The sequence below is a fragment of the Carcharhinus amblyrhynchos genome, chromosome 31, assembly GCF_965287045.1.
Source record: "Carcharhinus amblyrhynchos chromosome 31, sCarAmb.v2.hapA, whole genome shotgun sequence".
NCBI lineage: Eukaryota > Metazoa > Chordata > Chondrichthyes > Carcharhiniformes > Carcharhinidae > Carcharhinus > Carcharhinus amblyrhynchos.
The window spans coordinates 20,243,548-20,265,013 of NC_137354.1; the positions used below are offsets into that span (position 1 = coordinate 20,243,548).

A 21,466-nucleotide genomic window follows, 5' to 3' on the forward strand; every position below is an offset into this window, starting at 1 on the left:
AGAATTCCTACAGTGCAGAAGGAAACCATTCAGCCTGCACCAACACAATCCCACCCAGGCCTTATTCCTGTAACCCCACATATTTACCCTGCTAATCCTCAATTTAGCTTGGCCAAGCAACCTAACCCTAATATTTGGAGTGTGTGAGGAAACCAGAGCACACGGGCAGAATATGCAAACTATGCACAGTCACCCAAGGATGGAATTGAACCTGGGTCCCTGGCACTGTGAGGCAGCAGTGCTAACCATACTGTGCTACCTTGCTACCCAAGGTCTGAGTCATAAACTCAAGAGTACTGTTGTAATGTAGCATCTAAAGTGGACAGAGCAAGTGCCCACAAGCACCAGTCAGATGATAAAAGTGAAGTACTGCGGATGCTGCAACCTGAAACAAAAAATCTCAACAGGTCTGACAGCATCTGTGAGGAGAGAATAGAATCAATGTTTCAAGTCAGGATGACCTTTTCCAGAGCGACACAGGGTCATCCTGACTCGTAACGTTGGCTCTATTCTCTCTCCACCGATGCTGCCAGGTCTGCTGTATTTTTCCAGCATATTCTTTAAGTGAGATAATAATGATTTGAGCTTTCTTAGGCATTGAAGGATAAATATTGGCAACAAGCACTGGGCTGAACTCCCACCACCCCCTTTCTTCTTCAAAAAATGCCATGGGATCATCCACAGCAACAGCTAAAAGTACTACTGAAGCCCCTTCCTCCATTCTACTTCAAACTCTACTAACTGGATTCCTGGCTAGTCACAGAAAAAAATACATTTCACTCTCACTTGAGCAATAGTTTCCAGGGCTGTTGCAATCAAAACCAAAGCTGCGAGGAACGAGCAAGGCACAAACCACTCCCAGGGTAGGAGTGGTCAGTGGCTTATATCGCCACAGCTATCCATTCAGACGGAAGGGAACAGTTTGGAGCTGGAAGGTATCCAGAACAAGTATTTTCTCTCTCGCTCTGCCAGGTTTTGACGACGGGAGAGGAGGAATTCACAGAGTCTCAGTGACCGAGGCAACATGCGGGGTGTGTGGGTTCTGACTGGACTCTTGCTGTTCCTGAGACTGGCCACGTCTGGTAAGTGACAGTCACTGGAGTCACTTTGTAGACTCTTTTCTGGGACTTATTTATTTAACCTACGCCGGTGATTGATGCTAATATTACTTTTGTCCCCTCCGATATTATTTGCCTCTCGCGTTCCTGTTTCTCTTTTTATTTGGCGCACTCACTTCATTTTCGTCTAATTTGAAGCTTCGAATCTAAGAATGGCAGAGAAACATTTTAAAATATTAAATCCTGTTAGAACGGAATAAGGCAAAGTGCTTGAAATGGGAAGAACAGTGGAAAGGTTCAAAATACTGAAAGGGAAACATTTGGTTGCGAGAGAATGTAACTTCAGAAATAAGGCATGTATGTGGGATTTAATATTTTGGATAAAGGGGGTGGGGCTAGGGTCTAAAGAGTCCAGTGTTTTTAATAGAATTATAGAATCCCTTCCGTACAGAAGGAGGCCATTCGGCCCATCCAACCTGCATACAACAATCTCACCCAGCCTCTATCCCCATGTGTTTACCCTGCTAGGGGCAATTTATCGTGGCCAATCCATCAAACCCGCACATCTTTGGACTGTGGGAGGAGACTGGAGCACCGGGAGGAAACCCACTCGGATCCAGGGAGAATGTGCACATTGCACACAGCCACCCAAGGCTGGAATTGAACCCAGGTCGCTGGCGCTGTGAGGGAGCAGTGCTAACCACTGTGCCACCGTGCTACCCCCTTTCAGCCCTTTCTTATCCAATGTCCAAAAGTACCAGAAAGAAGCTTTGGAGACTTCAGGGGCGAATGTGGGAGACAAGTGTCCCCAGTTCCTCAGCGTATGCGAAGAATGAGTTATGAGAGGGAGGCAAATTTATCCCCAGTTCCTCAATGCATCCTGAGGATGAATATAGGGAAATAGTATCCCCAGATTTTCCGTGGTGACAATGGGAAATAGTATCAGTCCCCAGTGTGCCCCCTGGGTGACTATACGAAACAGTGTCTGTCCCTGGTTCCTCTGTGTACTACAGGCATGACTATGACAGACAGCGATCCCAACATGTACGCCAGGTCACCTTAGTGGGAGACAGCAAAGTAAGTCTCTAATTATGTCTCAGAATTGTTGGAGCAGAAACAGAGAATTATTTTACTCCTAGTGGAGCCAGGACTGCCTGATCAAAGCCAATTTCCCTGTCTCGAACCTTCATTACATTCCATATTAATTACGAGGTGCACCCTGTTACAGCACCTTAATTAGAATGTAACCTCATTGCATTTGGGTACACTCCCCCTCTTTGTAACTGATTTTTCTTACACTGATTAACAATGGATTGCACTATAATCATCACTGACATGAACACATTGCTGCATTCTTTAATTATTGCAGTCCAGAATTACAACTTGGCCATTTGCAACTTGTTTCTTGTTGCAAAGTCCTTCTGATAACATTGCTTTTCTAACACTAGCCTAGCTCGGACAGAGTCTGAAGCTGTGACAATGTCTCTTGATGGTTCTGTTGTTTGCATTTTAAGCATTCTTGGATTTGGATCTGGCAAAGCAATCACTGTTGAGTGACCCATGCCCTTCCCTAATCTCAGCTCTCGTTATTAGGGCTGGTCCAGCTCAGGACTTGCTTCCTGTGGTAGAGGGAGGATGCCCTCTGAAGTTAAGGCCAGTGCATAGCACTGAACCTGGGACATCCTTCCTGCCTTGTTCAAAGGTCTTTCTTTAACGCATAATCCTATTTCAGACCATCTTCCAGTTGATATTTTGTTTAAAAAGGTAATAAATTTAGATTTAAAAGCCTATTTAGACATCATTGTTCTGCCTACCAAGGATCCAAGTTGGGATTCAGTACCTATCGCATGACTTAGTACAGCAGTTGATGTAGTACTAAACCACCCAATGAATTAACCCACTGAGAAACTGGGGAGTCTCAGAAAGATTAAGGATTTTGAGAGCTTTTAACCAAGTTTAGACCAGGAAATGGTAAAAGTACTTCTGCGAAGTTTGTTATTTTGCAGTTTTTGTTGCCAGTATTTGTAGGGATGTACCTCAGTACACTGGGAATGCTGGCAATATATGCAGCAGATCCTGGGGTCTAAGCACTTTATCAGTTTTGTAAGTTTATTTATTGTCACAAAGTAAGGCTTACATTGATGCTACTATGAAATTACTGTGAAAATCCTTTAGTCGCCACACTCCAGCGCCTGTTCAGATACACAGGGAGAATTTAGCATGGCCAATGCACCTAACCGGCACATCTTTCGGACCTGGGGGAAACCCACGCAGACACGGAGAGAACATGCAAACTCTCACAGACAGTGACCCGAGCTGGGAATTGAACCTGAGTCCCTGGCACTGAGAGGCAGCAGTGCTAACCACTATACCACTGCGCCGCCCTTGCACTTTGCATTTTATTTTATTTCTTCCCCAATTTGTGTATTTAATTTGAATGACCAACAGCAAGCTTTTTGCTGTTTTAAATAAGATTATTTATTCATGAGCTCACCCAAAAAATCAAATGTCGCTCACTTGCACTCATACACAATCTAGGAAAATATAAGGGAGTAGTGCACTTTCACTAGCCCTCACAAGAAGCAGTGCAGTTCCACTTGTTACAACGAATACATAATCTGCCTTTGTTAATATAACAATGCTATCATAGGATAGCAGAATCATACAATGACACATTTATAGAAGTAACATTGGAGCAGGAGTAGGCTATTCGGCCCAAATTTGTAATTTAGATACTTAATACAACTGGTTTTCTAAGCTTCTTTCATAGTGAGGCCTGTCAACATTATCATTCAGTTATAGTCTGGGCACCCAATAATCTATATTCATGATTGAGTAATATGGTAAGAAGTCTGACAACACCAGGTTTAAGTCCAGCCGATTTATTTGATAGTGAACTCACAAGCTTTCGAGGTTCCTCTCTTCGTCAGGTGAATGGCCACATCATGAGTAATACAGGTCAGATAACACAAGAGACTATACAATTCCACTTGTTATGACAAATAGATGACGATCCACCATTGTTAATATAATGATGCTATCATACTATGACATTTATAGAAGTAACATAGGAGTAGGCCATTCGGTCCCTCGAGCCTGCACCACCATTTAACTATATTGTGGCTAATCTACCTTAACACCATTTTCCTGCACTCTGTCTTAAAATCTATGTATCAATTGATCTCTGCCTTGAACATACTCAATAATTAAGCCTCTACAGTCCTCTGGAGTAGAGAAGTCCGAAGAGTTACCACCCTCTGAGTGAAGAAATTCCTCCTTATCTCAGTCCTAAATGGTTTTCCCTCTTATTCTGAGACTGTGCCACCTGGTTCTGAACCCATTAGTCCATTCTAGAAAGAGGCCAGTGTGACTGACCAGGAGTCTCTCCCATTCTTACCACAAGCCATTAGTGTACTGGAAAGGTTTTGCAGGTTTGCCCGCGTTATGAATGCGCCTTCCTTGGCCATCAAGTCCAGGGGTGGAACTCAAACCTGGAGCTTCTGGCTCAGAGACAGGGACACTAACTCATTGCGCCACAAGACCTCTAAAATATGGTGTATGCCTAGATTTTCCCAAACATTTTTTTACCTCTGAAGAAACAGTTTATTTATAGTACACTGCAATGAGACAGTGACAGCACTCAGGGTGTAGTGGAATATGAACTTAAAATAATCCATTTTCACATGCCTTACACGTGCCTTTTAATTACACCTGCTACGGTTTCCAACCTGAATAGCTGGAAAGATGCAGAATAAGCAAGTCTGGTAGAACAGCGGAGAGAAGAGAATGTATTGATTCAGTGATGACCTTTGTTTCAGAAACAGTCCAACAGAGGGATGACACAGACTGGTGTGAACATGACAAGGCACTGCACAAACAGTTGGACATTGTAGAAAAGGTAACAAAAGCCTGCAAAGGTATTTCATAAGGGATGCTAAAATGGATGATTGCATGGAATTTACACTGTGGTAACAACATTCAGCCCAACTTAAATTTATTCGTTATTGTCACAATAGGCTTACATTAATGCTGCAATGAAGTTACTGTAAAAATCCCTTAGTCGCCACAATCCGGTGCCTGTTAGGGTACACTAAGGGGCAATTTAACATGGCCAATGTACCTAACGAACACATCTTTCGGACTGTGGGAAGAAACCGGAGCACCCGAAGGAAACCCACGCAGACACTGGGAGAACGTGCAGACTCTGCAGAGACAGTGACCCAAGCTGGGAATTGAACTGTGCGACCGTGCTGCCACTGGTCCATGCTGCCAACAGGTCCATGCCAGCATTTCATGCTCCACATGAGTTTTCAATCGTTTTCACCTAAAACACGGGCAAAATACTGCTTATTCTGAAAGACTTGACATGAAAACAGAAAATGCTAGAAAAACTCAGCAGATCTGGCCGCATCTGTGGACAGAGAAACAGAGTCCAGGTTTTGAGTCTGATATGTGACTCCTCAGGCTAGAGAGGGAGAAATGTGATTGGTCTTATGCTGTTGAAAAAGTGAAGGGAAAAGTTGCAGGTCAGGAGAAACTAAATGACAAATTCGTAATGGAACACAAGGCAAAGGGAGTAGTAATGATAGGACTAAACTTGGTGTCAATAGCAAAACAAAGGTCAGCAATGTCTGAAAGCAAAACAGCAAAATGTGTTAATGGCAAAAAAAGGATCAGCTTTGTCCAAAAGCAAAACATGAATGTATGATACAGACTGGCACTGGGGAGGGGAAAATCAAAATGGAGGACAGAGTTCATAGTTTGAAGTTTTTGAACTCCAACGTTGAAGACAGAAGGTTTTAAAGAGCATAGGAAGATGAGATACTGTTCCTCCAGTGTGTGTTGGGCTTCACTGGAATATATAGCAGCACGATGGCACAGTGGTTACCACTGCTGCCTCACAGTGCCAGGGACCTGAATTTGATTCCAGACTCAGGTGACTGTCTATGTGGAGTCTGCATGTTCTCCCCGTGTCTGCGTGGGTTTCCTCCGGGTGTTCCAGTTTCCTCCCATAGTCCAAAGATCTGTGGATTAGGTTGATTGGCCATGCTAAATTTATCTTGGGGTCAAGGGGATTAGCAGGGTAAATATAAGGGATTATGGAGATTGGGCCTGGGTGGGATTGTTGTTGGTGCAGGCTCAATGGGCCAAATGGCCTCCTTCTGCACTGTAGGGATTCTATGATTATAGCAGGCCAAGGCCAGAAATGTGAGAAAGATGATGAATTGAAGGTCTAATACAGATGGGAAATACACAGTAATTGGCAGAACCCTGAAGAGTATTGATAGGCAGAGGGATCTGGGTGTGCAGGTACACAAGACCTTGAAAATGGCAATGCAGGTGGAGAAGGTAGTTGGCATGCTTGCCTTCATTGGCCAGGGCACTGAGTTTAAAAATTGGCAAGTGATGCAGCTTTATAGAACCTTGGTAGGCTGCACTTGGAATATGGTGTTCAATTCTGGTCACCACACTACCAGAAGGATGCGGAGGCTTTGAAGAGGGTACAGAAAAGATTTACCAGGATGTTGGCTGGTATGGAGAGCATTAGCTGTGAAGAGAGTTGGAGAAACTTGGTTTGTTCTCACTGGAATGAAGGAGGTTGAGGGGGTGACCTGATAGAAGTTTACAAGATTGAGGGGCATGGACAGAGTGGCTAGTCAGAAGCTTTTTCCCAGGATGGAAGAGTTAATTACTAGTGGGGATAGATTTAAGGTGCAAAGGGCAAGGTTTAAAGGAGGTTTTTTTTTACACAGAGGGTGGTGAGTGCCTGGAGCTCGCTGCCATGGGAGGTAGTGGAAGCAGATATGACAGTGGCTTTTAAGCGGCGTCTTGACAATTACATGAATAGTATGGGATTTGAGAGAAATGGTCCTGGAAGGGGAGGGGGTTTTAGTTCAGATATGTAGCATGGTCGATGCAGGCTTGGAGGGCCAAAGGGCCTGTTCCTGTGCTGTAATTTTCTTTGTTCTTTGAAATAGCAAGCGACAGGAAGGTTGGGTTCGTGCTTGCAGACTGACGGAAGATGTTCTGCAAAGTGTCCACCTAGTCTGCGTTCATTCTCCCTAGTGTTTCACCTAATCCTATCCACAGGTGCCTTACACCTTTGGAGAAACAAAAGGACATGTTTCAATCTCCAATTTAAATAAAACTGAAATAAAGGCAGAACATGTTGGAAATATAGTCAGCAGCTCAATGTCTAAAATAGGGTATAAGTTAACACTTCAGGTGAGGGATATTCAGTGTGGGTTATGGCTCAGTGATTAGCACACTTGCCTCTGAATCAGATGATTGTGGGTTTAACTCCCAATCCAGTGACTTGAGCGTAGAATATTGGCTGACAGTGCAGTAATGCGGGTAAATAATTCTTCAGACTTGATATTAAACATAAGAACATAAGAAATAGGAGCAGGAGTAGGCCAACTAGTCCTTCGAGCCTGCCCCGCCATTCAATAAGATCATGGCTGATCTGTCTTGGCTCAGCTCCACATTCCCGCCCTCTCCCCATAACCCTTAATCCCCTCGCTTATCAAAAACCCATCAACCCGCGTCTTAAAAATATTTAGCGAGGTAGCCTCCACCACTTCAACGGGCAGAGAATTCCAGAGATTCACCACCCTTTGAGTGAAGAAGTTCCTCCTCAACTCTGTTCTAAACCGCCCCCCCTTTATCTTGAGGCTGTGCCCCCTAGTCCTACTATCCTTTCTGAGCGGGAAGAGTCTCTCCACCTCTATCCTATCCATCCCATTCATCATCTTATACGTCTCAATGAGATCTCCCCTCATTCTTCTAAACTCTAACGAGTACAAGCCTAATTTATTCAGCCTCTCCTCATAGCTCAACCCTCTCAACTCCGGCATCAGCCTAGTAAACCTCCTCTGCACTCCCTCCAAGGCCAAAATATCCATGAGTAAGTACGGCGCCCAAAACTGCACACAGTACTCCAGCTGCGGCCTCACCAATGCCCTATACAGCTGCAGCAAGACCTCCCTACTTTTATATTCAATCCCCCTCGCGATGAAGGCCAGCATCCCATTCGCCTTCCTGACCACCTGCTGCACCTGCAAGCTGGGTTTTTGCGACTCATGCACAAGGACCCCGAGGTCCCTCTGCACCGTCACCTGATGCAGTTTTTCTCCACGTAAGTAATAATCCTTCCTACCATTATTCCTACCAAAGTGGACCACCTCGCACTTGCCAACATTAAATTCCATTTGCCATTTCCTGGCCCATTCGCCCAGCCTATCTAGATCCTTCTGTAGACTCTCCCCACCCTCCGCACAATTTGCCTTTCCACCAATTTTGGTGTCATCAGCAAATTTCGACACCCTACACTCGGTTCCCTCCTCCAGATCATCTATATAAATGGTAAATAGCTGAGGCCCCAGCACCGAACCCTGGGGCACTCCACTAGTCACCATCCGCAAATCCGAATAGCACCCATTGACCCCCACTCTCTGCCTCCTATTTGACAACCAGTCCTCTATCCACGCTAACACCCTACCCCCAACTCCATGCCCCCTTACCTTCTGCAATAACCTCTTGTGAGGTACCTTGTCAAACGCCTTCTGAAAATCAAGAAAGACCACATCCACTGGCTCTCCTCTATCCACCGCCCTAGACACATCCTCATAGAACTCCAGTAAATTTGTCAGACACGACTTCCCTTTAAGGAAACCGTGCTGCGTCTGCTCTATCAAGCAGTTCCCCTCAAGATGCCTCGCTATTTCCTCCTTGATGACGGATTCTAACATTTTACCTACAACAGACGTTAAACTAACAGGCCTATAATTCCCCGCCTTTTGCCTGGCACCCTTCTTAAACAACGGCGTAACGTTAGCCGTTTTCCAATCTTCCGGCACTTCCCCGGAATCCAGCGACGTCTGGAAAATAACCACCAAGGCATCCACTATCACCTCCGCCATTTCTTTCAGGACCCTCGGATGCATTCCATCCGGTCCTGGGGACTTGTCCACAATCAGCCCCTCCAGTCTGTCGAGCACCACCTCTCTAGTAACAGTAATGTCATCGAGACCCTCCAGTCCTACCACCTTTCCATCTCTAACATCCGGCAAATTATTCACATCCTCCTCCGTGAAGACCGAAACAAAAAAGTTATTCAAGACCTCAGCCATTTCCCCATCCCCTACCACTAAGTCCCCCTTCTCATCCTCTAAGGGACCAACGTTCACCCTAGCCAGCCTCTTCCTTTTTATATATTTGTAAAAACTCTTGCTATCCTTTTTTATATTAAGCGCTAGCCCAGCTTCATAGTTTCTCCTACCCTTCTTTATCAACTTCTTTGTGAATCTTTGTTGACATTTAAACCTCTCCCAATCCTCTTCTCGCCCACTACTCTTAGCTACTCTAAACGCCTCCGCTTTTAATTTAACACTTTCCTTCACCTCCTTCGTTATCCACGGCTTATTACCTCTAGACGTCTTGTATACAATATCCCAGTGCATTCCAAGAAAAACTCTCCCAGTATCCCAGCCTCAACTCTCATCACTAAAAATAGGCTAACTTGTCATTAATGCAAACCAAAATACTGTGGATGCCGGAAATCTGAACAAAAATCAGGAAAAGCTGGAAAACAGATTGGGCAGCATCTGAGGAGGGAGAGAGAGAGACAGTTAATATTTCAGGTTGATAGCCTTTTCCTCAGAACTGGAAACAGTTAGGAGGTTTTAGGTTTGTTTGGAGGATGTGAAAAGGGAGAAAAGAACAAAAGCAAAGATTGGATGGACGGCAGAACTGATCAAACAAGGCAAATGGAATTGGTGCGGTATTTTGGGATCTTGCTGTGCACAAATTGGCTGCCACATTTCCTAGATTTCAAAAGTACTTCATTGGATGTAAAGCACTTTGGGACATCCTGAGAGTGCGAAAAGTGCTGTTATAAATGCAAGTTACTAGCCAGTAGTAAATTATTTTTGAGTTTATTTTGCTTTTCTTTTTCCCTCTCCCTCTTTCTCGTTTATTTCAGAACATAGAACGAACGGTCAATCATTTGGAGGCTGAAATATCCGCCCTGCTCAGATTCATCGAGGCTTCAAACCCTCCGATTCAGCTGGGAGCTCCAACCATGGACATTTTTGAGAATGGTAAGTGCAGTTTGTGGAGTAATTTCCTCTCCTTTTGTTAAGAGTGAATTTTGCAATCGTTCAGCTAAGGGCTGTCAGGGCTGGGAGACGTTCCCATTTCAGGCACCCAAGAATCAGTGTGAAAGCACAGACAAGTCAGGTGCTACTCTGGTTATTCAAAGTCAACTGCCCGCAGTAGCGTGGTATGGTGGCACAGTGGTTAGCATTGCTGCCTCACAGCGCCAGGAACCTGGCTTCAATTCCCGGCTTGGGTCACTGTATGTGTGGCGTTTGCACGTTCTCCTCGTTTCTGAGTGGGTTTCCCAAGTGCTCCGGTTTCCTCCCGCAGTCTGAAAGACGTGCTGGTTAGGTGCATTGGCCATGCTAAATTCTCCCTCAGTATACCTGAACAGGCACCGGAGTGTGGCGACTCGGGGATTTTCACACTAACATCATTACTGTGTTACCATAAGCCTACTTCTATCAGGAATAAATAAACTTTAAACTCCATTCTGATCAATTTGCCTTTGTCCCCAAATTTCAGAAGAGGAGTACCAAAGTCACACTTTTTCATTTAATTTACTAGACATACTGGTTCTCCTTATTTGGTTTGTATTTTGGGCCCATATCCACTAAGGGCCAGTTAGAATCCAAGTTCATTTACCAAATATACTCAAGTCGATCTTGCGTAAACGTCGAGTTTTGTCCAATCCCCAATTTCTTTTCATATGTCTCAATTTGTTAAAATAATGCATTTTTAACATTGATTCTTTCATGGGATGTGGGTGTTGCTGGCTGGTCCAGCATTTGTTCCCCATCTCTAATTGCCCTTGAATTGAATGGTTTGTTAAGTTGACACAGAGGGCAGTTTAGAGTTATCCATGTCGCTGTACATGTAGCCCTGACTAGGTAAAGATAGCAGATTTCCTTCCCTAAAGGGCATTAGTGAACCTAATGGGTTTTTGACAATCAACGATAGTTTCATAGTCACCGTCACTGAGATTAGCTTTCAATTGCAGATTCTATTAATTGAAATTAAACTCCCCAGGCTGCAGTGGAATTTGTACCCGTGTCCCCAGGGCATTAATCTGGCTCTCTGCATTGCTAGTTGAGTGACGTTGCCACTACACCATCATGACCCTTCACAAATGCTGAATCAGAGCAGTTCTCTAAACCAAGGCTTAGGTCAAGGACTGGGAGCCGTGAACGTGACATCTTCCAATGGTGCGACCCTTCGTATTTCCTGACCCGAGGAGCACTGAAATTTCTAGTGTGGCACTAGAAGTGCCAAACCTTCCACCCCCAGATTGTTCTGTGTTAGCTGACCTTTTACTGCAGCAACTTCTGCCGGCAATGAGTGCGAGTGTATGTTCATGCAGAGGTATACATGTGTGTGTATGCATGAATGAGTTTGTGCACGTGTAGATATGTGTACAGGCTCAGGTATATGCATGTATGTTTGCATGTGTAGGTATATTTGTGTGCACACACATGGATACATGTTTATACATGTGTGCATGATGTGGAGGTACCGGCGTTGGACCAGGGTAAACACAGTAAGAAGTCTCAACACCAGGTTGGACTTTAACCTGGTGTTGTGAGATTTCTGACATGTGCATGCAGAGCTATATAAAGTAAACCGTAAAGTCACCATTGTCCCAGATGACCATAGGCTCCCCCTCTTTGAGGGGGAGAACTGACTGGTGGTGATTTAAGCTGAGAGTCACCACACCTCAGGCGAGGGGCAAGATTGAGAAGGTGGGATCTTCAGGAATAATCTCAGCCGGTACGGGAATTGAACCCATGCTGTTGGCATCGCTCTGCATCACTCACCAGCAATCCAGCCAAATGAGCTAAACTGATCCTGCATAAGTGTACGTTTGTGTGGTCTTCCATAAGTACATTTGGGTGTGCAGATAAGTGCTATTGTGAGTGTGTGTGCATGTGTGTATAGGTGTGGGGAGGTAGTGGTGTGTGCATGCAACCTCTGAATGTTGAGCAAGAACAAGATCAGGCTGGAATGTGTTGCCTGGATCAAGCCCAACTGTGAGGCTCTCATGGTTAAGCAGCCTGCTAATTCTCACTGCAGTCACATATTAGGATAAGGTACGAGAGGGCATTTTGACCTTAGCATCAGCCAATGCTTTGAAGGTAGGAGGGGAGGAAAAAAACTGGACAACAATCAGTGGCTGACGACTATCTAACTCCTGTTATTTTCACATTTCCCAGGTTCGTCCTGAAGGTCACAATACTGGGCTCCATACTGTAAGGAGGCCGCAGAACGACACTTATGTCGAGAAACATATCAGCAAAATGACATTAAAAATGCATCCGTTATTGATTGCGACAGCTATTTCCTGTATTAATGAATTCTATGTCTTGTTCTTCACATGAAGTTATACTCAACCACTGCTGAATGTTCATTGGACTTGGGGATCTGTTACCAAGGTAACATATACGCCTCTGAACTTTGCAGCCCTAACTGGGCTTAGGTTAAGTTTGACAGTTTTCCTTCTCTTTGATTTAATTTCACCTTTTGAAAATGATGTATATCCAGAAATTTCTTTGAAAAATAATTACAAGTTGAGTTTCAGCAGCACTCTACCACTTTGACACTGGATAGTTCGGCTGATACCACATCCCCTGTCAACACAAAACAGCTCACCCAGTCTCTCTCACTTGAACAATTTCAGGGTATTAGTTGCTGGGGAAAAACTGCAATCGTAGAATCCCTACATTGCAGAAGGAGGCCATCTGGTCCATTGAGCCTGCACTGACAACAATCCCACCAGACCCCACCTACGTAACCCTAAGTATTTACCCTGCTAATCCCCCTGACACTAAGGGGCAATTTAATGTAGCCAGTTAACCTAATCTGCATATCTTTGGCTTGTGGGAGGAAACGGGAGCACCCCGAGGAAACCCATGCAGACTTGGGGAGAATGTACAAACTCGACCCAGACAGTGACCCATGGCCAGAATTGAACCCGGGTTCCTGGCGCTGAGGTAGCAGTGCTAACCACTGTGCCATCCAGTCTTATGTAACAATACAAGATATTACAATAGAGGCGAAACAGGCCATTGGTGTTTATGCTCACATGGGCCTCCTCACTCTCTTTCATCGAACTCCATCAATATTACCCTTCTGTTTCTTGCCCCTACACATTCTTATCTAGCTTCCTCTTAAATGCATCTATGCCATTTGTTCAAATATTCCTTAGCTGATATTGTTAGCAGTTCCTTCTGTCCTCCAAATATGAATCACGACCACTCTCCTTTTAAAAAAAAACCTTTTACCCCTCTGTCCTTGCAAACTATCACATTCTTTCCAATCTCCAAAGTAATTGAACATCGCGTTCACTTTCAGATCTGTGTCTGTGCTTCTATAGATTCCATGTTCAAATCCCTTGAACTGTGTTTACATCCCTGTCGCAGTCGGGAAGTGTCCCTCTTATCAAAGTCACAAGTGACAAACGATAATACTGGTCACATTCCGTGGTGGACTATCCCTCATCATCTTGCTTGGCCTCTCTGGAGCCTCTGACATGGTTGACTCGGCAATCCTCCTCCAATGCTTCTCTACTGTTCACCTGGGTGGAACTGCACTGACCCAATCCAGTCTTGGCCAGAGAAACACCAGCAAAGACTGTTTCCACTCCTGCACTATTATCATTGGGGTCCCCAAACATCTGTCTTTGCTCCTCTTGACTTCTATGTTAACCTATATGCTGCTATCCAGAAACACTGCTTCAGTTAGCACATGTATGCAGATTACACTCTCAACATTCTCAACCCCTCCACTGTCTCTACGTTGTCAGACTTGCATCAGATGCTGTGATGAGCTTAGATTTCTTGGGAATTGGAAAGATTGAAGTAATCTTCATTGGGTCTCACCACAAGCTCAATTCCCAAGCCATCTACTCTATCTCTCACAAGCACTAACTACCTGAGGCTGAACCAACCTTGTGTCATGTTTGACCCTGTGATGAGCTCCTTATATTTGTGCCATTGCTAAGGCCGCCCATTTCCAACTATGTAACATCACCCAAGTCCATTCATGGCCTCAGCTGATCTGCTGCTGAAACCTCCAGCCAGACCTCTTTCACCTCTGTACTTGACTACCCCAATGCACTCCTGGGCTGGCCTCCCATATTCCTGCCTCCATATCCCAAACTCACTCAAAACTCTGCTTCCCATATCCGAATACACAAAGCTGAAGTCAGGAAGTGCCATTCAGCCCTCTGCATGCTGAACTACATTGGCTCATGTTCAAACAGCACCTTAATTTTAAAGTTCTCACCCTTGTTTTCAAATCCCTCCATGACATCACTCCTCCAATTCCAGCCTCTTGAGTGTTCCTAATTTTAATCACTCCAACACTGGAGGCTGGGAACTCAGCTACCAAAGCCCTAAGTCCTGGAATTATCTCATGGAGCCTATCCACCTTTATTTCCCCTGAGATTTTACTCAAAACCTGCACCTTTAACCACAGTTTTTGGTCATCTAATACATCCTCGTGCGGCTCAACGTTTGAGTAGACTCAGTTGGCTGAACAGCTGCTCCCTCTTATGGTCAAATGTTGAATTTTCTTTGCTACTGCTCTTTTCAACTATATTAAAGATGCTGTGTAAATGCAAGTCATTCTTATACTAGCGAGATCCACATTCTGGTGAAGAAATTTCTCTCAAATTCCCTATTGGTTTAATTGTTTTTAAATTCATTTGTGGGACGTGGCTGGGCCAGCATTTATTGCCTGTCCCAAGTTATCCTGGAAGGAGCATTTGAGAGTCATCATAGAATCCCTACAGTACAGAAAGAAGCCATTCAGCCCATTGAGTCTGCACCGACCACAATCCCACCCAGGCCCTACCTCCATATCCCTACATATTTTACCCACTAATCCCTCTACCTATGCATCTCAGGACACTAAGGGCAATTTTAGCATGGCCAGTCAACCTAACCCGCACATCTTTGGACTGTGGAAGGAAACCAGAGCACCCAGAGAAAACCCACGCAGACATGAGGAGAATGTGCAAACTCCACACAGACAGTGGCCCAAGCCAGGAATGGAACCCAGGTCCCTGGAGCTGTGAAGCAGCAGTGCTAACCACTGTGCTACCGTGCCGCCCAAAGTCAACCACATTGCTGTGGCTCTGGAGTCATATGTAGGCCAGACCAGGTATGAACTTTCTTCCCTAAAGGACATTAGTGAACCAGTTGGATTTTTCCGACAATCATCAGTAGATTCTTAATTCCAGATTTTTAATTGAATTCAATTTTCACCATCTGCCATGGCGGGATTCGAACCCGAGTCTCCAGAACATTAGCTGAGTTTAGAGTCTAGCGATAATACCACTAGGCCATCGCCTCCCTACATGGAAAATTTTCATATCAGATATTTGGAATTTTCCTTCGTATAACTCCTTATTACACACTTCATAAACATCTCAAAGCCCTTCCAACAATGAATTGCTGCCACCCAGAGGATTGTGTGTGTCAGGAATAATTCTGCAGGAATTGGAAACGATCCGAAGTGCTTGGGATGTTGGGCTCGGACCTTCATTTATTCATACAGCTTTGGTAGACCTGACACTTTAAGGCAAATCCTGGTCAGGGAATATCATACAAATACATTAGGTATTGTGGAAAGATTTCCATGAAGCACAAAGAACACCTGTATCTATGGGTACACTTTGCATAAGAAGGGAAAGGCTAAGAACAGCAGTGGACAAAACAGCACATTGAGCCTGCTCTGCCATTCAACACAATCATGGCTGATCTTCAGCTTGAACTCCAATGTCCTCCTGCCCCCCCTGTTTCCATTGATGCCCCGAGAGACCAAAAGCTTGTTCATGTCAGGTTTAAATAAATGCAATGACAGACCATCCATAACCCTCTGGGGTAGAACATTCCAAAGATTCACTATCATTTGAGTGAAATAATTTCTCCCCATTTGTAAAGGAATAAGGGCTAAATAAATAAAGGGCTAATAAAACGCGCAGCATTCTTCACAGAACAAAACTAACTAAGCATAACATGGTCAACTCCCCTCACGTCAATGTGACATTGCTGATAAAGGTTACACGCACGTAAGTCACTATCCTGGGAGCCTTGCAGTGACAACTAGCACTATAATGCTAGCTCTGATAAGTAAAAACACAATCTGATAACGGAACACCAATCCCCAAGTCCTATGATCTCAATGGATGTGGTACATTGACCATGCAGATTGACCAACATGACCGTTACCTAAACTTAGCTTTTCAAGAATAAATTTACATAAAATTTCTTAAAAATTGAATGGGCAACTTAATTACAACAGGATTTTCTTACCTAATATGGGATAATAAGTGGGGGTGATCTATTATCAAACTAATGACCATCTTTCACGCCACCTTTTAATCATACTGACCAAAAAAATTCATAATAAACATCTCAACATAACTCAATGGAGAGTTGTTGGGTAGCAGTCATCTCCACTTCAGATCCATCCTGAACCTAATGTGTCTTACACTGTCGGGGATCAACGTAATATTGCTTTGACGTTTGATGGAAATCCTAGATTCTAGATCCTAGATATTCCTGTGGGCAGCACAGTGGTTATCACTGCCTCACAGTGCCAGCTATCCAGGTTTGATTCCTGGCTTGGGTCACAGTCTGTGCAGAGTTTGCATATTCTCCCCGTGTCTGCATGTATTTCCTCCAGGTGCTCCAGTTTCCTCCCACAATCCGAAAGGCTGGATAGATGCATTGGTCATGCTAAATTCTCCCTCAGTGTATCTAAACAGGCACCAGAGTGTGGCTACTAGGGGATTTTCACAGTAACTTCATTGCAGTGTTAATGTAAGTCTTTTGTGACACTAATAAATAAACCTTAAACTACACCGCTTTAAATTCTAGTTGTTGTATGTAGTAAAGGTTGAAGTTTGGACTCTTTCATATAGAAATAAGAATTAGTTATCTCTTTTCAGGATATTACATAGCGTTATGATTTATACTCTTTGTATAACCACCAAATTTCATGATTACTTATAATATTAAATAAATGTGTTTACTTAAAACAATTCAAGAACAGCTTCTTCTCTGCTGCCATCAGACTTCTGAATGGACCTTTCTTATATTGCGTTGATCTTTCTCTATGACTGCGCTACATTCTGCACCCTTTTCTCCTCCCCTATGTACTCTATGAATGGTATGTTTTGTCTGTATAGCGCGCAAGAAACAATAATTTTCACTGTATACCAATACATGTGACAATAATGAATTAAATCAAATCAAAATCAAAATTCTTAAATGATCTCACCCAACTTCTGTATCAAACACTCAGTGAACACAACTTCTATTCCCTTTGCTGGTGGAATATTTTCTGAGGAGTTTCACCTGGACCCTTACAATATTGCTACATACCAATTAGATGTCAGTCTATCATTGAGGAAGGTAACATTCTGGATTGGCTATCTTCCTTTGGGTGTGGGACTAGTTGGACTCTGCAGGCTCAAATGACATGTCCTGGCGTCTAGCTGCCACTGGCTGAAGTTGAGGTAAGTTAGTTGAGGGATATGCCAGATCCTGTTAACTCCAAGCGAGGGCTTAAAATTGTAAAAACATCACAATCTCAATACTAAATGATCATCCCCTTATCTAGAATCTGTGCTCCTGTATTCTAGATTCCCTTACCAGCAGAAACAACCTTTCAGTATCTGTATCCTGTCAAGCCCCATTCGAGATTTTGTATGTTTCTCAATGAGATCACACCTCATTCATCCAAAATCACAGTGTATAGACCCACATTACTTAACCTCTCATCAAAGGTCATTCCTCATATCCCAGGCGTCAATCTGATAAACGTTCAGTGTATTGCCTCCAATGCAAATGTAACCTTCCTTAAATACTGAGACCATAACTACAAACAGTGCTCCAGGCATGCTCTATGATTTGATTGGATTTATTATTGTCACATGTATTAGTATACAGTGAAAAGTATTGTGCCCGATTCTCACAAAAGTGCTGAATTGGCTAGAAAACTGGTGTAAATCACAACTGTTTTTTCAGTTGAACTTCAGACTCGAATTTCCCACACTCTCTGCAATGCAAAGGTCACAACTGTGAATATCATTAAAAGCTTGGGGGGGGCAGGGCCTATTCGCGCCGGAGTCCGACAGTTCCAGAACTCTGCCCCAATTGGCCGGATTGCTGCTTGCTGGCCAGTTCAATCGCTGGCCAGCCCGGGACCCTCAAACTGCTGCCCCTCGTGACACCCCCACAGCCCGATTGTGGCCCACACAAGCATTCCTGGACCACACCCAGCAGCAACCCCGCACCGCCCCCCCCCCCCCCCCCCCATCCCCGCCGTCTCAGAGCACCCTTATCTCCGGATCCCTCCCCCCCTGCAAGCAGTGGCAATCCCCCCGCCCCTGCAGACCCCTCCTCCCCCCCAGAGGGAAACCCCCTCTTTACTCCTCAGGAGGCAGACCACCTCATCCAGCCTGGCCCAATTGCTACCCTCCTTCCAGCCCCGACCGATCCCAATGCAGAGTGGCAGTGGGACTCCTCACCCCCACCGATCATCCCTAAGCCTTGCCCCTTGGTCCTGCCCCCCTCACCTTGACCCCGCCCTTTGACCCAACCCACTTGCCACTAGGCCCCACCCCCAACAGGCCCCACTAGGGCGCCCATGCCCAGGGAGCAACCCCTCCGCTGCCTGACCCCCCTGGGGGGCCACAATTGCCCCCCCTTTACTCCAGCAGGGTCTCCCGCTAGCTTCCCGCAAGTGGGGTGCTACTCTAAACCCCAATGGAGTGAAATACCCTTGGCAGGATGGGAAATGCTATCAGGTCTGGAAAATTCTGTGCCAAGCCTGATTATGACATTTAAAATAAATGAAAAACAGATGTAAATGACTTACCCCTCTTCTCACCAGTTTCCAGCATGTTCTGTGCATGTTCTTTAGCTGTGGGAGACACACACGTGTCAGGAACTCCATGCACGAATCCTGTGAAATGGCCGACATGCAATTCTCCCATCTGGATGTGCCAAAAACGTGTGTCAGGATGGGGGAATCAGGCCTATTATTTCTTGCATGCTATACAGACAAGGCATACTGTTCATAGAAAAGGGAAAGAGGGAGTGTAGAATGTAGTGTTACAGTCATAGCTAAGATCTGGAGAAAGATCTTTAGGATACTAATGGAAAAAGATGAGTGCCATCCTAAGGGGAGGGTGCTAAATTGGGGGAAGGCTAGCTACAGCTGGATTAGGCAGGAATTTATGGATACTGATTGGGAGAGGTTGTTTGAGGGTAAGTCCACGTTCGACACATGGGAGTCTTTCAAGGGAAAACCGAAAAGGTTGCAGGAAAGACATGTGCCAGTTAAGAGGAAGGATGGGAAAGGTAGGATTAGAGAGCCGTGGATTACTAGGGATATTGAGGACTTGGTCAGGAAGAAAAGAGAGGCGTATGTTAGGTTTAAGCAACTGGGAATGGAGAAAACATTGGAGGAATACAGAGAAAGTAGGAGGGAGCTCAAACGGTTAGTGTTCTGTCTCTGGTGTTTTGAGAAGCTGTTCTGACTTCAAGCCTATAGAATCATAGAACCTCAGTGCAGGAGGTGGCCTTTGGTCCATTAAGTCTGCACCAACAACAATCCAGGTCTTTGTTCTTTGTTCTTTTTTGTTAGATCAACTTAGTGTGAGGTAGGTCCATTCAAACATCCGATGGCAACAGGGAAGAAGCAGTATCGAGTCGGTAGGTACGTGACCTCAGATCTCTGTATCTTTTTCCCGATGGAAGAAAGTGGAAGTGAGTATATAGAGATAGCTGAGAAAATTGTGGAGACATTGGTGGTGATCTTTCAGGAATCACTAGAGGCAGGGAGAGTCCAGAGGACGGGAAAGTAGATGATGTAACACCACTGTTCAAGAAGGGAGGGAGAGAGCAGACTGGAAATTATAGGCTGGTTAGCCTGTCTTTGGTCATAGGCAAGATTTTAGAGTCCATTTTATCAAGTGCATGATCAAATTGGACTAAGTTAGCAAGGCTTCATCAAGAGGAGGTCATGTCTGATAAATCTGTTAGAGTCCTTTGAGGAGATAGCAAAAAAGTTAGATAAAGGAGAACCAGTGGACCTGATTTATTTAGATTTCCAAAAGGCCTTTGACAAGGTGCTGCATAGGAGACTAAAATAAGTTAAGAGCCATGGTATTAAGGGTAACGTCCTGGCATGGATAGAGAATTGGCTGACTGGCAGAAGGCAGACAGTGGGGATAAAGGGGTCTTTTTCAGGACAGCAGCCGGTGACTAGTGGTGTGCCTCAGGGGTCAGTGTTCAGACCACAACTTTTCACAATGTACATTAACAGTTTGGAAGAAGGAACTGAAGGCACCGTTGCTAAGTTTGCAGATGATACAAAGATATGTAAAGGGACAGATAGTATTGAGGAAGCAGGGAGCTGCAGAAGGACTTGGACAGGTTAGGAGAGTGGGCAAAGAAGGGGCAGGTGGAATACAATGTGGAAAAGTGTGAGGTTATGCACTTTGGAAGGAGGGATGGAGGCAGGCATAGATTATTTAAGAAATCAATAACACAAAGGGACTTGGGAGTCCTTGTTCAAGGTTCTGTTAAGGTTAACGTGCAGGTTCAGTTGGCAGTTAGGAAGGCAAATGCAATGTTAGCATTCATGTCGAGAGGGCTAGAATATAAGAGCAGGAATATATTCCTCAGGCTGTATATTGTGAGTAGCTTTGGGCCCCATATCTAAGGAAGGGTGTGCTGGCCTTGGAAAAGAGGAGGTTCACAAAAATGATCCCTGGGTTGAAGAGCTTGTCGTATGAGGAACGGTTGAGAACTCTGGGTCTGAATTGTTGGAGTTTAGGAGAATCAGGGGAATCTTATTAAAACTTACAGGATACTGTGAAGTCTGGATAGGGTGGACATGGAGAGGATGTTTCCACTAGTAGGAAAAACTAGAACCAGAGGGCACAACCTCAGGCTAAAGGGATGATTCTTTAAAACAGAGATGAGGAGGGATTTCTTCAGCCAGAGAGCGGTGAATCTGTGGAACTCTTTGCCTCAGAAGGCAGTGGAGGCCAGGTCATTGAGTGTCTTTAAGACAGAGATAGATAGATTCTTGATTAATAAGGCGATCAGGGGTTATGGGGAAAAGGCAGGAGAATGGGGATGAGAAAAATATCAGCCATGATTGAATGGCAGAGCAGATGCGATGGGCCAAGTAGCCTAATTCTGCTCCTATGTCTTGTAGTCTTACGGTCTAATGTTGTATTGTAACCTGGTGAGATTTGAACCCATGGTGTTGAAAGATGTTGGAAGAAG

The 21,466-nt window shown here is 44.7% G+C and overlaps 1 protein-coding gene across 1 annotated transcript; it reads left to right on the top strand.

The window, feature by feature from the left end:
- Nucleotides 1-840: 840 nt before the first annotated feature.
- On the top strand, nucleotides 841-12,491 carry LOC145360445 (placenta-specific protein 9-like). The gene is made up of 4 exons (XM_080215662.1): nucleotides 841-1,082; nucleotides 4,877-4,956; nucleotides 10,042-10,159; nucleotides 12,368-12,491. Exons 1-4 carry the CDS (start codon nucleotides 1,025-1,027, stop codon nucleotides 12,376-12,378), a joined length of 267 nt encoding a protein of 88 aa, XP_080071788.1. The 5' UTR covers nucleotides 841-1,024; the 3' UTR covers nucleotides 12,379-12,491.
- The last annotated feature ends 8,975 nt before the right edge of the window (nucleotides 12,492-21,466 follow it).